The 14,874-nt window shown below is 41.4% G+C and overlaps 2 protein-coding genes across 16 annotated transcripts in view; both read left to right on the top strand.

Moving 5' to 3' along the window:
* The window catches only part of LOC121872847 (golgin subfamily A member 6-like protein 22), a 51,774-nt gene extending 46,965 nt beyond the window's left edge, over positions 1-4,809 (top strand). Inside the window, exons 7-8 of the mRNA XM_042375897.1 lie at positions 2,580-2,764; positions 4,632-4,809. Of these exons, the coding sequence (XP_042231831.1) occupies positions 2,580-2,764; positions 4,632-4,809 (363 nt within the window). The remainder of the gene's footprint in view (positions 1-2,579; positions 2,765-4,631) is intronic.
* Positions 4,810-6,568: 1,759 nt separating this feature from the next.
* Positions 6,569-14,874, top strand: part of LOC121872991 (proline-rich protein 36-like) — a 139,204-nt gene continuing 130,898 nt past the window's right edge. For 12 of the 15 annotated variants that reach the window (XM_042376209.1, XM_042376197.1, XM_042376196.1 and 9 more), the window contains exon 1: positions 6,569-7,145. In XM_042376209.1, coding sequence (XP_042232143.1) covers positions 6,895-7,145 — 251 coding nt within the window. In that variant the 5' untranslated portion in view covers positions 6,569-6,894. The remainder of the gene's footprint in view (positions 7,146-14,874) is intronic. The other 3 variants (XM_042376210.1, XM_042376206.1, XM_042376205.1) reach the window with 1 other exon arrangement.

Here is a 14,874-nt window from a genome sequence, read left to right as displayed (position 1 = left end):
AACTGCTGAAGTCTAACAGTAATACCTTATCAACATGGCAAAGCTTATGGTTGACTTTACAGCTTCAGTAAAAATCATACTGCACTTTTTATCCTAAATCGTTATAGAAGCTTTAGTGTGCTGATGGTAGTTTATACAGTAATTGTGTTGTTTTTTTGTTTGGCTACAACTTAGCAACTTTTAGCTTGGCTTAAATTTTAGTCTTCGATATCTGATTCATTGTTTTTTTAATTGAACTCATTTATCGTTATGATACTTTTATTTGTATCAGATATTTTTTTACTCTTTTATCTGGCACTATTAAAAATTTTGTTGTATGTTATTGAGTGAAATTACAATAAACTTCTGTACAAAGATCTAGGAATAAAAGGTGGTAGTATATATAATAGTAACTAGTTATAGTAAATTCCCAATAACTTTGTGACTACGACGAAACGCTTATTTGTTTTCGTGTTTGTGTGAATTTTCTGTCACTGTTCTGTCTGTTGATATATTTTCCTCCACCTTCAGTTACCTGCATCGCCTGTTGTCGTTTTCTCTGATTCAGCCTCTTATGTTCAGCATCTCTTATTACCTTTCCTTATTTTCCTTTCCATTCCTCTGTCGTTATTCACTTGTTTATCTCCCGGCATTCTTTCTGGTGTTCGTTGTACGTGTTTACTTTTACCCAACAGACTGTACCGAGGGGGAAAGCAAGTTAGACATTACATTCACCTTCATTGTGTCAGTGAGTGAGTGAAGGTGTTCAACTTTCTCATTAATTTCTAACATTTTATTCAAACATTGATGAATAGATTACCTTCACCTGGCCATGATTAATAGATTACCTTCACCTGGCCATGATTAATAGATTACCTTCACCTGGCCATGATTAATAGATTACCTTCACCTTGCCATGATTAATAGATTACCTTCACCTGGCCATGATTAATAGATTACCTTCACCTTGCCATGATTAATAGATTACCTTCACCTGGCCATGATTAATAGATTACCTTCACCTGGCCATGATTAATAGATTACCTTCACCTGGCCATGATTAATAGATTACCTTCACCTGGCCATGATTAATAGATTACCTTCACCTGGCCATGGGGGTCCACACAGTAATGCTTTACACCTTAATAAGTGTTTGACAGTTTCCCCAACTTTTGAATATTATTCATTGAGTACAATGAATTAACCCCTTGAGTACGATGACTTAACCCCTTGAGTACGATGACTTAACCCCTTGAGTACGATGACTTAACTATCTTTAGTACGATGACCTAACTACCTTGAGTACAATGACTTTAACCCGTTGAGTACGATGACTTAACTACCTTGAGTACAATGACTTTAACCCGTTGAGTACGATGACTTAACTACCTTGAGTAAATGACTTAACCTGCTGAGTACGATGACATATCTACCTTGAGTAGGATGAATTAATTCCTTGAGTATGATGACTTAACTACCATGAGTACGGTGACAACTACTTTGAGGACAGTGACTTAACTACCTGAGTATGATGACAACTACCTTGAGTATGATGACTTAACCACTTGAGTATGATGACTTAAGCACTTGAGTATGATGACAACTTCCTTGAGTACGATGACTTAACCTCTTGAGTACTAGACTTAAATTCCATTGCCTCGTGTAAGAGCCTCCAGGGTTAAAAGATATCAGGCCTTACACTATCATTTTTGAACCAGCTTAGTATTGGCAATGATTCTGCTGGCCAAAAAAATCATCTTGGTGTTGATGGATTGTGTGAAGCGGTGGGTGGTAAACCAGGTATTATTTCTGCGGGCCTTGTTGTGGAAGTGAAGTAACATAACGGAACACATCTGAGCTGCTCCAGGCAAGAAAGGTAAGCAACAAAGGTAAAAACAAATAAAAAACAAAGTGAAGTTAAAGGTTAGCAATTTTTAGATTAGTATTATGACATAATACACTCATGTCAAGCCGCTTCGTCGCTTATCGTGTTCTCGCCTGGAGCTCCTCATCTGTTACATCAGTGAGAATGAATGAAAATAATCTAAGAAATGGCGGGAAAATATGTATTTGCTGTTTATTCTACCCGCCATACCTAATAGCTGGAAAAGGATTAAAGGGATGAACACACACACACACACACACACATATATTATTATTATTATTTTATATATATATATATATATATATATATATATATATATATATATATATATATATATATATATATATATATATATATATATATTATGCACTACGTACTCTATAGTCAGTCTGACTATAGAGAGTTGCTCCATGGACACGGGTGTTGATTATCTCACTGTTGGGTTCCTTACTCTCCTTGATGTCCTCATCTCAGGTTCTTGTTGTCAGTCTGCCCCGTGGTTGAAAACTTTATTCTCATTGACTAGTGTCCTTCTCCTGACTGACGTCCTTCTGGCTGAGATAGTTTTATGCTGACTTTCACTTTGGCTGACATTCATTCATTTGCTGAAAATCCATCCCTGGAAGACTCCCTTTCCTCTTCTGCTTAACCTAATGTTTTTGTAACTGATGTCGTTCCTGCCTTATTATTAAATTTGTGAGGTCGCCGTTGTTAGGCCAGTGCCCCTGACGGTGTCCTCCTCAACAGGCCCTCGGAGGATCCTCGGAGGTACACCTACGCCGCAGGTGAGGGTGAGTTCTACCTGGACGACTCTGCAGACGTTGAGGCCATTGACTACAACCGCCTCTTGAGCGAGTACTATGCAGCCTACTACGAGGCCTACTACCAGAGCTATTACAGGTAAGTGATGTCCCTATGATCTGACAGCCTGGTAGATCTACTACCTGTCGGTCTAATATACCAAGAATATTACTTTTATAAACTATACACTACTCACTTTGGTGTATCCTGCACTATTGTGAAATGGCACAAGAAACAATCTTTCAAGTTTTTAGAAGGATGAATATTTTAGGGTCGGCTTCCTAAACTAAGGTTCATCGGGTAACTAAAACTACGCTTAATTTCTTTGTGTGGCCGAGGCAAAGAGGGAGGGAGGGAGGGAGGGATGTGCCTCAGTAACTCTGGCACTGTACCACCTGGGTACTTGGGATGTGTCATCTTGGGTTTGGAAAGACTTACAACCAGTCTGAAGAAGGACACTGTTGACACTGAGTGCTAAACCATTTTGTCTTAAAATTAAAAAGCTTAACTAACATGTGTAGTGTAAATAAAAATGGCGTTTCTTTATAAGCCTGTTGGTGTGTGTGGACTATAGTGAGTATTTTAGCTAACTGCTTACAGGCCGAGGATGTCAATAATCGTTCGCCCGTGAAGAAAGTCTGAAACTTGGCACAATAAGTGTGTACAGTACATCACCTGACATAATAATACAACTTATTTGGACCTCTGTGAGCGTCACAATATAGAGAAGAAGTATTCTGTAGTCAAACCGGAATTCACCTCACCAGTCATACCAAAAATATTGTGATCATTGTGTGTTGGTGCTTCATCAGTAATTGATAAACACATAGTAAAGATACGCTTCTCAAAGTTTAATTCTACCTGTTATCGCGCGCGCCGGCCACATGTTAAGTGAAGAAACTGTTTACAACTCAGAATAGCTTACTAAGCAAGATGGAGCTGGTAGCAGCTGTGTGACTGTCTGAGGGACAGTCTATCGCCTTTTACTGTAAAGGCAACATCTTGATTCTCGTCAGCCAACATCTTGATGCAGGACAATATATTTGTTCTCGTTGGTCTAACCCTAGACCCCAAAACGTGAGTGTGATTGTGAACTGTTGAATCCTCTGAGAACTCTAAATAACTTTAATAAGTGTAATTATGTACTGTATATTGATCATATAATTCAAACTGTGTCCTGATGTACCAGCAGTTGTTATATGCAAATTGTATTCAACAGGTTTTGACCGAATTATACTCATCGCGTCAACGACAAGGGTCTTATTGTCCTGCACAAACCAAAATCGCTCCTATGAGCAATTACACTACCATCTGCCTTGTCGAACTTGTTCAGCGGACCATAACCTGTATTATTGTCTGTTATTTCAGAGTTATCAACTTCATCAGTCGTAACTTATGTAACGTATGGTCTCATTCCCTTCATTCACTAGTTCCTGAGGTCAGCTTCACCACACCCCCCATGGTGGAGGTGTGCGTGACGTCACCTGCCTTCCCCACCGGTCATGGTGTCAACGATTTAACACACTCACTCACAGTAATGCCACTCCTTGTTTTTCCCCAGATCTTGTGATTTTAACCTTAACCATGGGATCTAGGGATTTGTATTTCAAAATCTAACTATTCTTGGGATTTTTTTTTCAGCTCCATCTTTGTATTTTATGATCACTATATATTTCGCGATTTGTTATTGCCACTTTAAGGTGTGAGCAAAGGTCGCTTAACCACACAACTGGGAGATGGACACATTTCGATGGGGTTAGTTGGTCAATATCAACAGGTCATCAAGTAACTCCCCAGACCGTAGTTAGAGTGTGACCCAGGGCGTCATACCTAGTTGATGGTCATTGTAACCGTAGACAATGATTAACTATCAACAAATATACAAGCTAACAAGTCTTCGCTCTTGGGCCACAAGCAATCCGCAAAACATATAAACAACTTTAATTAGAAGAACCATACTTAAAAGAGAAGGTGACAAAGGCAGTGAACTCTTGCTTACTGGGGGTGTGGCAGAATACCGGATGCCCTGGTATGAAACTGCATATCCTGTAGAAATTAGGAAGAATATATTTGCTAACAGTGACAATGTAATGCACTTGACTCTTGAAGAAACGTGCAGTAAATATGTCATTCTTGTCTTTTAGTTTTAAGTGATTGCGTTTCCTTGTATTAAACCATCATGTTAATTCAATATAGTATATAATAACCCTTGGGAAATATTGGGAATTTGGCCGAACTTATCTTGAGAGTTGTCAATACTGGCAACACTGGGCTGCCGTCAACAATTTAACACCGTCACTCAGTCTGTCTCATGGTGGTGACGAGGATGTTTGTCACTGGCGCCTCCTGTCCTATTGTTCCCGCCCACCACAGCATCCTAGATATCCCTGCAGACATATCATAGAGACATGTTATCTATTGAAATATTAAAAGGATTAGACCTTCAAAACGGCCAATACAGGACCAGTTTCCAGTTGATAGTTCTAGTTGACGTTTGGTTATTGATAATCTAGATAGTTGATACAAAGTCTGAGTTACTATTAGTGTTTAAACTATAGATGTATTGAATATTTTTTCTCTTGATATTAGGAAGTATTGTGAGGTTATTTAAATTTATGTAGTTGTTTTAGGTCTGTAAGCCTTGGTAACAGACATTGGGTGATGGGGGGAGGTGTGACAGAGATGACGTTAGTTACATTATTCATGAGGCTGACCCGTGATTACCCTTCACTAGTGTGTTTGTGGTTTTGTATGTGCCTGGCTCTGTTATTGCTTCCCTCTGTTAGTGCCTGGCTCTGTGACACACACACACACTCACACACACACAAAGACAGAAGGAAGAGTCGTTAAGATATCAGATCATTAACGACTTGCAGTACACCTAACCTAGCCGCCTACAGTAGACGCTAACGTTCCGACATCGTAACTTTAACAGCTCGAAACATTGAAATACAGCGAGACAAAGAGAAAGTGGTTAGAGCGTGCAAGGTGGGTGAGGGTATAGCAGGGGGGTTTGCACTGAAGTAGCCGCGTGGGTGTTGAACTTACCCTGGGCAGGTGGTGACGTCATGTTGGTGGGAAGCTGCCCACGTTTGGTGAGTCACTCTCCAAAGAGATACCTACCAGCTCTATACTAAAACTTTCTCTCTTATCCCCCCCCCTCCCCCTCAGGGCCAGTCCCCTCATTATGACAGTACATGTCTGGGTTATATTATGTAGTGTAGCGTATAAGTGTAAATCCGCCGTCATTGTTTTTATTAAGTTGGTGATGCTCAGCGTTTTGATCGTGGCGATTACGTCACCGTATTGTATAAACTTTGATAATCATATTTAGGGATATATGCTAGTTTATGTTTTTATGAGTTTATATGATACTGTTTTTATTATTGCAATATATATGAAAGAAATTTTCAGTTGGTATGAATAGCTTCATTTATTGGGCTGTTATGTAGTGCTGAAAAGTGATAATATTCTGCGGCGATCGATACTAGTGGGAGTTAAAATATTAATTTGTTTTCTTTATTTATCTATACGATAAAATAATCACTTATACAGTGTAAATTGTGTATCATCCATTATATGTTGGTGTTTCTGCTAGCCAAGGTAGGGGAAGTTGTTGCAGCACATTGCAGTGCCAAGCGTTGTTTGGCATCGAAGTCTCTGCGTTACCAGTTTGTCATTTTTCTCCTGAGCCTCAACAGTCGAGCCTTCATGACCATTTGAATTTTCCTGCAACATTATACATTATTACGTGCACATAATGATACAAGTACATCTCTGGTTATTTAAAACACTGATGATTATCATATATCAGCTTAACACAGCGACTAAAACGGTCAAACAAGTGTAAGTGTAAGCGTGGCGCCAGCTGACGGGAGGTGAGGCCTCAGGGTTGCTCCCCACTCACACACACATACACACTATCAGTCGTGTGCACGGCGACGTTGTGTGTACTTGTGCACGCTCGACGCACTCCCAGTGTTTCAGTGAGCGTGTAAACTCTAGTCAGGCTCTCAAGTGACTTCATTTATGAACACTACGTGGCCAGTATAGACCGAGGCTCTTACACAAGTATTTAGTGTTAACTTTTTTTGACCGTCCCAGTTTTTACAGGTTATTTAAGAATAGTTGTAATTAACTGAATAGCGGTTTTAATAATTTGCGAGTGGTGGATTAAGTTTAACTTGAGACATAAAGCACAAATTTCCCCAGTAAGTCCATCCGCGACAATGGCTAACATAAACGGGCGACCAGCCGCCGTCAACGGCACTGCCAACAGGAACATTCGAATCGCCACTAACGGGTCGGCCAACGGGCCTAAGGTGGACCCCAAGGATCCCCAGGTACGCAAGCTGGTGTACAACATGTACCGTGGCATGCTGGACCAGAAGCACCAGCGGGCCAACGTCATCGTCGACAGCGCCCCCCAGGAACAAGTCTCTACTGACGAGGGCGTGGGCTCCCGCGTCCAGAGTATGATGTGAGTGTCTTGTTTACTGGAGTTAACGCACGCATACTGCCGAGGGGATGGCGTCCAGAATGATGTGTGTCCTGGGGTTAACACTAACGGAGGGAGTCCTGTAGGGTCCCAATACTATAGTGGATTTATTGTCCATGAGTTGGTAAAGAGTGAAGCAGTTGTTTAGTGAGTGCCAGGGCCTGAAGTTTGGGCTCTGGGTGGGGTGCAGACTATGATGTGTGTGTCCTCGTGAGTCCTGTTGTTAACGCAGGGGTCAGCGTTCACTGTGTAACGTTAGTGTCTGCCGTGGCAGATTTGCACTTCTCCTGAATTGTATAATTTTCCTTAATTTTCGGGTATTCGTTCTCCATCTCCCTCCTCCTATTTTGTTCTCTGTTCCGTTTACAACTCTTCTGTCACTTGGTTCTCTTTTTCATTACTCTTCCTACACAGACACGCCCCTCGTGCTATAGCTCTCCCTACCATGACTGTAGTGTCTTCCAAGTTGACATTACATGTAATCACTTAAATTACATTCTTGAGCCCGATTTTTGTCATCATACCTCGACACCATCCCAGCTGTTGGTCGCACTTCATTATACTTATGATTAAGTGCAACACTTCGAGACAATTATTTAGGTGTATTTGTTCTTTCAGTGAATGATCCATGTCCTAAATGTTCCATGGTCTAAGTTTAGTTACTCGAGCTTAAATCACTATTAACACGTTCCTCGTCCTAAATGGATCATGGTACAATTGTTCCCCAACCTCACTGTTTACCGGCGTGATGGTTCCCTGGTGTGTGTGTTAACTGGTACCAAAGATTCCTCATCTCAGACGTTCCTCGGCCCCGGGAGTCTGTAGATAAAGTATTTCAATTCATCTTATTTGTTTCCATCAGTTCAGAATTGGCAGTGCAATTACATGTGCATATTTCAAAATGATAATAATTTTGAGGATCATTAAACAGTGTTGAATCATAAAATTTTGCGCGCACAAGTTAAAGATACGTTTATTTTACTAACATCAAAATGGTATACATATAGATTGTCTCAAAAGGCTCATCAACTCAGGTGAGGTTAGTCATTTCAAGGTTTCTTCATCCATCATACGTTCTTCTCGGACCCAGACGCTTCATGTCTGAGTTACCTGGAGCTGTACACGCCTTGACCGCACCCACATTACAAATTGCAGGATCCGACGCGGTGTAGTTCGGTGTGTCGGCGACCGAGGCGGACCATTTCCGGTCGTATGTTCATGTGTGTGTGTGATGTATGTGAGTGTTTGTGAAAATATGTACGTCAGTGAATGATTATATTATTTGAGGAAATTGCACTAAATCAAGATTCCTTTTTTCATTCCCATCATTCTACTTGTTTTTAGTTACATCCTCTCTCTCTCTCTCTCTCTCTCTCTCTCTCTCTCTCTCTCTCTCTTATCTGGATTTTTCACCATCTCTGAGCAGTTTCCCAGAATAGTGTACTTGAAGACATGGGTGGGCAAGGTGCACGGGGATTATGACACCTCTCGCTAGGCAACCAACGCCACACCCACCCTGTGAGACGTGGGAGGTAGGGAGAGTCAGAGGTCACTTAAACAGTGATGATGGCGTCAGATGAGGAAACCTCACTGGATGTAAGGGGGTGCCCAATAAACTAGCTCCCTCGCTGGGTGGGGTAAATCTGAATCTAAATGAGAACGTCAAATTAACTAGTGCTGGGTAATTATAAGGCATAGAAGTAGTGCTGGGGGGAGATGTCTTTATGCTTTGTAACTCTAGTCAGTGAAAACCTGGCAAAGTTTGTTGTGTTTTCCTTGTGTGAGTGACAGCCGCCGTCTGTCTTTCAGAGATGCATAGCAAGACCCGAGACATACTGTAGTTTCGTGGCTTCTATGAATACATTCGATAATATTGATCAAAATTACCTTTGGTAGAACTTGGGATGATACGAGTACTGTATGTTGACCAAGTTCACCCCAGAGCTCGGAGAGATTTATTGATTGGCCAGTACAGGTGAGTGGCCTGAAAGAGGGCGAGGAAGACCCACACTGTCCAGGGTGGCCACAGTGTCCTGGGAAGGGCCTGGCCACCACCACCAGAGGCTGTTAAGGGAATTTGCCGCGGGTGTTGCCACAACTTATAATCTTTGGTGTGTTATGGGATCAACAGGTAGACTTAATCAGTTATACAGAGGCGCTTAAGTGTGTGTGTGTTGTAGGTGTGAGGGGCGAGAGGTGTGTTATGTGGAGATATCTGTGTGTAAGAGAGAGAAAGGGGTGTGTGTGTGTGTTAGAGAGAGAGAGAGAGAGAGGTGTGTGTGTTAGAGAGAGCGAGAGAGAGAGGTGTGTGTGTTAGAGAGAGAGGTGTGTGTGTGTTAGAGAGAGAGAGAGCTGTGTGTGTGAGTTGTGTGCGCGAATGCAAGCGTTTTCTAGGTACGGAGTTGACCACAACATCCTCGATGTAAACACACACACACACACACACGAATAAGAAACAACCACCTTAAAACCCAGGCATCAGGTTAGTATACATGCCAGGTATCGAGGCGCACCTAAGTGTGACCCTGAGGACAGATGTGGGTCACATGTGCATAGCTACCACACCTGTCCTGTACACTTGTGTTGATTCGTAGTAAGCACACAGTTTGTGGTCCACTCATGCGACTTTTTTCATGTATTTTATTTCCCGAGTTGATACTAAGCTTAAAGTCTCTTGGGATAAACAGTTACTAAGGACTGGACGCGTAAACAGTTCTCTATTATCTTAGCCACTTTCAGTTTACAATACAACTAAGTGAAAAGGAATGATAAATCACACACACTTAAGATAGATGTGTGTTGATGTTTTTATGTGTGTGTGTGTGTGTGTGTGTGTGTTGGTGTATGTAAATATTGTACGCGTTAAAAAGAAATATTTCCAGCGCATCACTCCTGAATAACACCTTTTGACCTGAATACCAACACAGTCCATGACAAATATATACGGCACTGAACACACACACACACACACACACACACACACACACCCACGCAACGATAACTCCCGCTGTAGTAATGTAAATAAATAAGACCTGTTAACTCGTCTCTCACTGTAGACTGTTCAGTTATTTCCTACGCCCGGTATTCAGTTATCTTTGGTGATATTGATTATGATGAACCTCCGGCGATAACTTAATTAACCTTGAAATTAAAGATAACTACCTTCATCCGGTGGTAGTGTAGATAACCTTTGAAAATTAAGGTTATGATCAGCATATACTTATAATTCTGACAATCTCGGGAGTGAAGTCAACGAACTATGCTTGTGTGTGTGGTGGATGCCGACCCGCGTCTAGGCAGGTTTATCAAAGGAGCATGACGTAAGAACCGGTCAAGATAAGTTTTATCAGTGGTAGTCATACTGGTGTCAGCTCCGGCCCTGTTAAAGAAAAATGTTTGAAAAGGAGAGTTGTATTTAAGTTTTTTCTTTAATCAGGTTCGTTTAAATGTTAATTTTTGAAATGAAAAATTCATGTATTGCTTCTGTTAAAATAAGTTTCATATATGTTTGAGACTTTTTCTTCACAAAAAGTCGTGTAATTGTTGATTATTAATTTGTATATTATGTCAAAAGTAATGTTAATCGGTATGTGTGTGTGTCATAACCAGGGCCGGATTCAGGAGTGGGCAAAGTGGGCAGCTGCCCAGGGGCCTCCACAATCTGAGGGCCTCCACATGTGCGGTAGTAGCTATATCAGGGCTGGTCGACTTGAAACCACATGAATAACTCCAGTCATGTCTCACTTTTGTGCGTGTGTGTGTGTTTTGGGAATTTGTACACGATCAATAAATATACAGTTAATTAAAAATTTCTCAATGTTCTAATTTCCTCAATATAACTGCATAATGCTTCAAAATTCTCCAAAGAAGTGTTCAAATTTCTAAATTTTCCCTGGGGGCTTACAGCGCCCCCTGAAACTCCCAGATGTTTAGGCTCGCTTCACTCGCCACCCCACCCTCTTGGGTAGTTATAATGAGGGGGGCCTCCACAAAGAGGCTGTCCATAGGCCTCCACAGGTCTAAATCCGGCACTGGTCATAACTACCTTTATTGAGAGTTATGTTGGCACTTCCTCGTTGCTGCTCCACAAAAGACATAATATCCTCAATAGTTTAATGGCGTACTAGTGACCAAGGATAGCTGTACAATATTAGGTCAAAGGTCATGATGCGAGGCTAATATCTTGTACTGATACTCATGTTTATTTACTTAATTTTGGAATGACGTGAAGATTAGACACCCCAGACTATTTCACTTATTGATTAAACACCCTAGTGCTAACCTAACCTAACCTTACCTTGGGTTTTTCAATTACACTTGATGCTATTTCGTTTTGGTTCGCCTCGTCAAATCAGCCAAACGGCCGCCTAGTCTGACTGATGTATGTACTTCGTGTGAGGGAGGTTTTTTTTTTTTACGGGCAGTTTAACGTGTACCTTATCACCAATCCTTCAATATTTATTTTTAAAGTGAAAATATATTGCCTTTGTGTATATTAGAATGTTATGATAATGTTCACTAACAGGTTGTATAAATTTGTAAATGTTTAAGAACACTTTCCCTTTTCACAAATAATATTGTGATACTGAACGCACGTAAAGTGGATTATACTGTTTGTAAATGAAATCACGTACATTTGAGGTAAGTATTTATATTAAGCACACCACAAATATATCTGTCAAATAATTGTAGTAATGAATCCTATCACCAACATCATTATCATCATCATCATCATTTTAAGGCCATTTTTCCATGAGTACGTGGGATTTTTATTATATTATATCACGTACAGTATATCACGTACAGTATATTATATCACGTACAAATCAGAGTGACAAATCAATACGTCTCTGCTGTCATTTCTTATCGACACTGATACTGGGGAGGACTTACACCATGATACCTTCCCTATATCTATACATGACACCAACCACGGCTCTGGTAACTCACACTGACGCCTTGGTAGATCATGGTTAGTCTCGGGCGCCAGGAATAACCAACCACACAGGACGGTCGTTCCTCTATAACCTATGTATATTGAGTTGATTCTGGTAACACTGTCTCTTGTATTTATTTGGTAATATTGTCTCTTATGTGTTGTTTATTTGGTAACACTGTCACCTGTGCGTTGCGTAATGGGTGTATGAGCCTTTGTTATGATTACGAGACACTGTTTTCCTCTCTATCTCTCTCTCACTTCTCATATCCTCTCTCAGTATAGCCTCCCCGTCCCTCCATCCCTCCCTCTCTTTTCGTCCCTCCTGCAGCGCCTCCCCTTTCCTATTCACTTCATTACCCTCAACTCCCCTCACTCTGTTCCTTCGTTCCTCAGTATACCCCCCCCCCTTTGTTTCTCCTTCCCTCTGTACTAACTCTCCCCTATTTCTCTCTTATCTCCCTTACCCTGCCCCAGAACCCACCCTCCTTATCCTCCCCTACCCCTACCTACTCCCCCCTTCTCATCCCTTGGTGCTGAGGTTGGTGGTGGTGACGGCGCCTGGTGGTCGCTCCTTGAACCAACCACCTCTCACTTCGTCTCAAGCGGAAATGTCTCGCCTCCACTCCTCCTTGAGACTGTCGGCTCAGGTTGTCATATTATGTTCCTGGTGCTGAAGTGTGCTGCTAACTGAAGGCGTAAAGAGCGCATTGATGTTTTAACTGGTTCATAGTCGAGGTGTAAGAACGGCGGAACGTATTGATGTCCGAAATGGTTAATACGTTTACTTACTAACTGAAGTTGTAGGAATGTAGGAATGCACCAGTCCTCTAATGGGGTCACTTCTGTTGCTTCACAAATTGAAAGGCCCCAATTAACACTGAAGTTGCCCTGAGACTCTTTTGACTACATGTGTTCTGTCACCCAAATTCACGAGTAAAACAAATGACTCGAGAATTCCCATGAATTCCCATGCAGGACTCGTATTATCAAGGGCTAGTATGGTAAATAATGCTTGTGTCGTGGTTAAGGAATTACATTTAGCTCAGGTAAAGTGAGTTAATACCATTTTAATTAGGTTCTTTGCGTCCCCTTTGGATTAGATACCCCAGCTTATTTCACCTGATGATTAAGGTAAAATAAGCTGAAATAAGGTGAAATAAGCTGAGGTGCCTAGTCTTCAGGTGATCATGTTCTCTCTCCTTATCAATGTATCGTCTTGTCTTAGTTTGTGTATTTTTATTCATGTCTAAAAATAGAAAGTTTTGCATTATATCCAGATCAATTCTTAATCAGTTAGTTCCGAATAAAACTATCTCAGTTTAGTTAACTTGAGTCGTTACATTTGTAGTTAAAGAAGCTAGGAAAACTTCCGTATGAATGTTTGAGAATTGGAGCCGTGTTTGTGGCTGGTTCTGCGGTCTGGGTTTGTGGTGGAGTGGAGGACAAACATGCAGTGCTCTAAATAAGCTCACCAGGCAGTAGTGGTGGTGCGAGGAACACTGTACACCCGTCAAGCACCACTTGTCTACTTATTGTCTTTCTTTACCCGCTAGCCTTACTTGTTTATCCATTAGTTGTACTTCTACCTGCTAGCTCTCTTCTCCTTGTTCTGCTCGTCTGTTTGCTACTGAGACTAGTGAGTTGGCCGCCCCTATGTTGTCTGGCTTGCTGTTCCAACGGCTTCATCGTTAAGACGTTCATGACTGACGACGCTAAAACATTTATGAGTGACGACGCGAAAACATTCATGAGTGAAGACGCCAAAACATTTATGAGTGGGTGACGCACTGACAACGCCAATAAGTACTTACTTCAACGACCAACACCCGTACTGCCGTGTGACCCCGGCAGGCAGTTCCTCTTCTTCTGGTGTAGCTGACAACACCTCTTTCCCAAGGTCTTGTAAAATATTCTAATGAGAAAGGCGGCGAGCACACATACACAGCTTGGCAAGTATGCACTTCACGGAGTGTACATCATGCAGAGGGTTAATCTATGAGTCTGGTTTATGTACGTTGGTTATAGTTGACATGTAGAGGTGACTACTGTGTGTGGCTTGTGTATGATTGTGTTTGTTGTATGTATGAATGGTTAAGGTAATGTATTGGAAGTGTAACATAAGTGTGTGTGTGTGTTTTAAAGTAGACAATGGTTTTAAATTAGTTAATGGTTTTAAATTAAACAAATTTAGATTTAGGCGCGAGATAGGTAAACATAGATTTGGAAATAGAGTAGTGGATGAGTGGACCAAGTTACCAAACATCATCATTAACTCGAATACGCTGGATAGCTTCAAACATAGGTTGGATGGATATATGAGCAAAAGGGGTTGGGTGTAAACGGGACTGCCCAGTATGGGCCAATAGGCCCGCTGCAGTTTCCTCCATTCTTATGTTCTTGTGTGTGTGTGTGTGAGTGTGTGTGTGACCTCCCTCGGATTATATGGTTCAGTTTTGGTCACCGTACTGTAGAGCGAGTTTCAATTCCCTATAAAGCATTCAGAAGAGGATGACAAAGTTAATCCCGGGTATAAGTAACCTTGAGTAAAGAGACAGATGAAGAAAGCTGAATTAGCATAACTACACAGTGTGATGCAGAGAGGGAGGGGATTTTGATCATTCACTGTAATAACGCAACTGTATCACATTGTGTAGAGTTAAGTGCATGAAATTACACCAGTCTATCCGGCTGTATCACTCCAACCTCACTATCATCACCTCAACCTCGTTCAAGTGCTGTAGCGAGGAAACTATGTGGATACCGACTTTTTTT

This window comes from Homarus americanus, unplaced genomic scaffold (assembly GCF_018991925.1).
Source record: "Homarus americanus isolate GMGI-L3 unplaced genomic scaffold, GMGI_Hamer_2.0 scaffold11022, whole genome shotgun sequence".
Classification (NCBI taxonomy): Eukaryota; Metazoa; Arthropoda; class Malacostraca; order Decapoda; family Nephropidae; genus Homarus; species Homarus americanus.
This window is presented reverse-complemented; position numbering and strand designations above follow the sequence as displayed.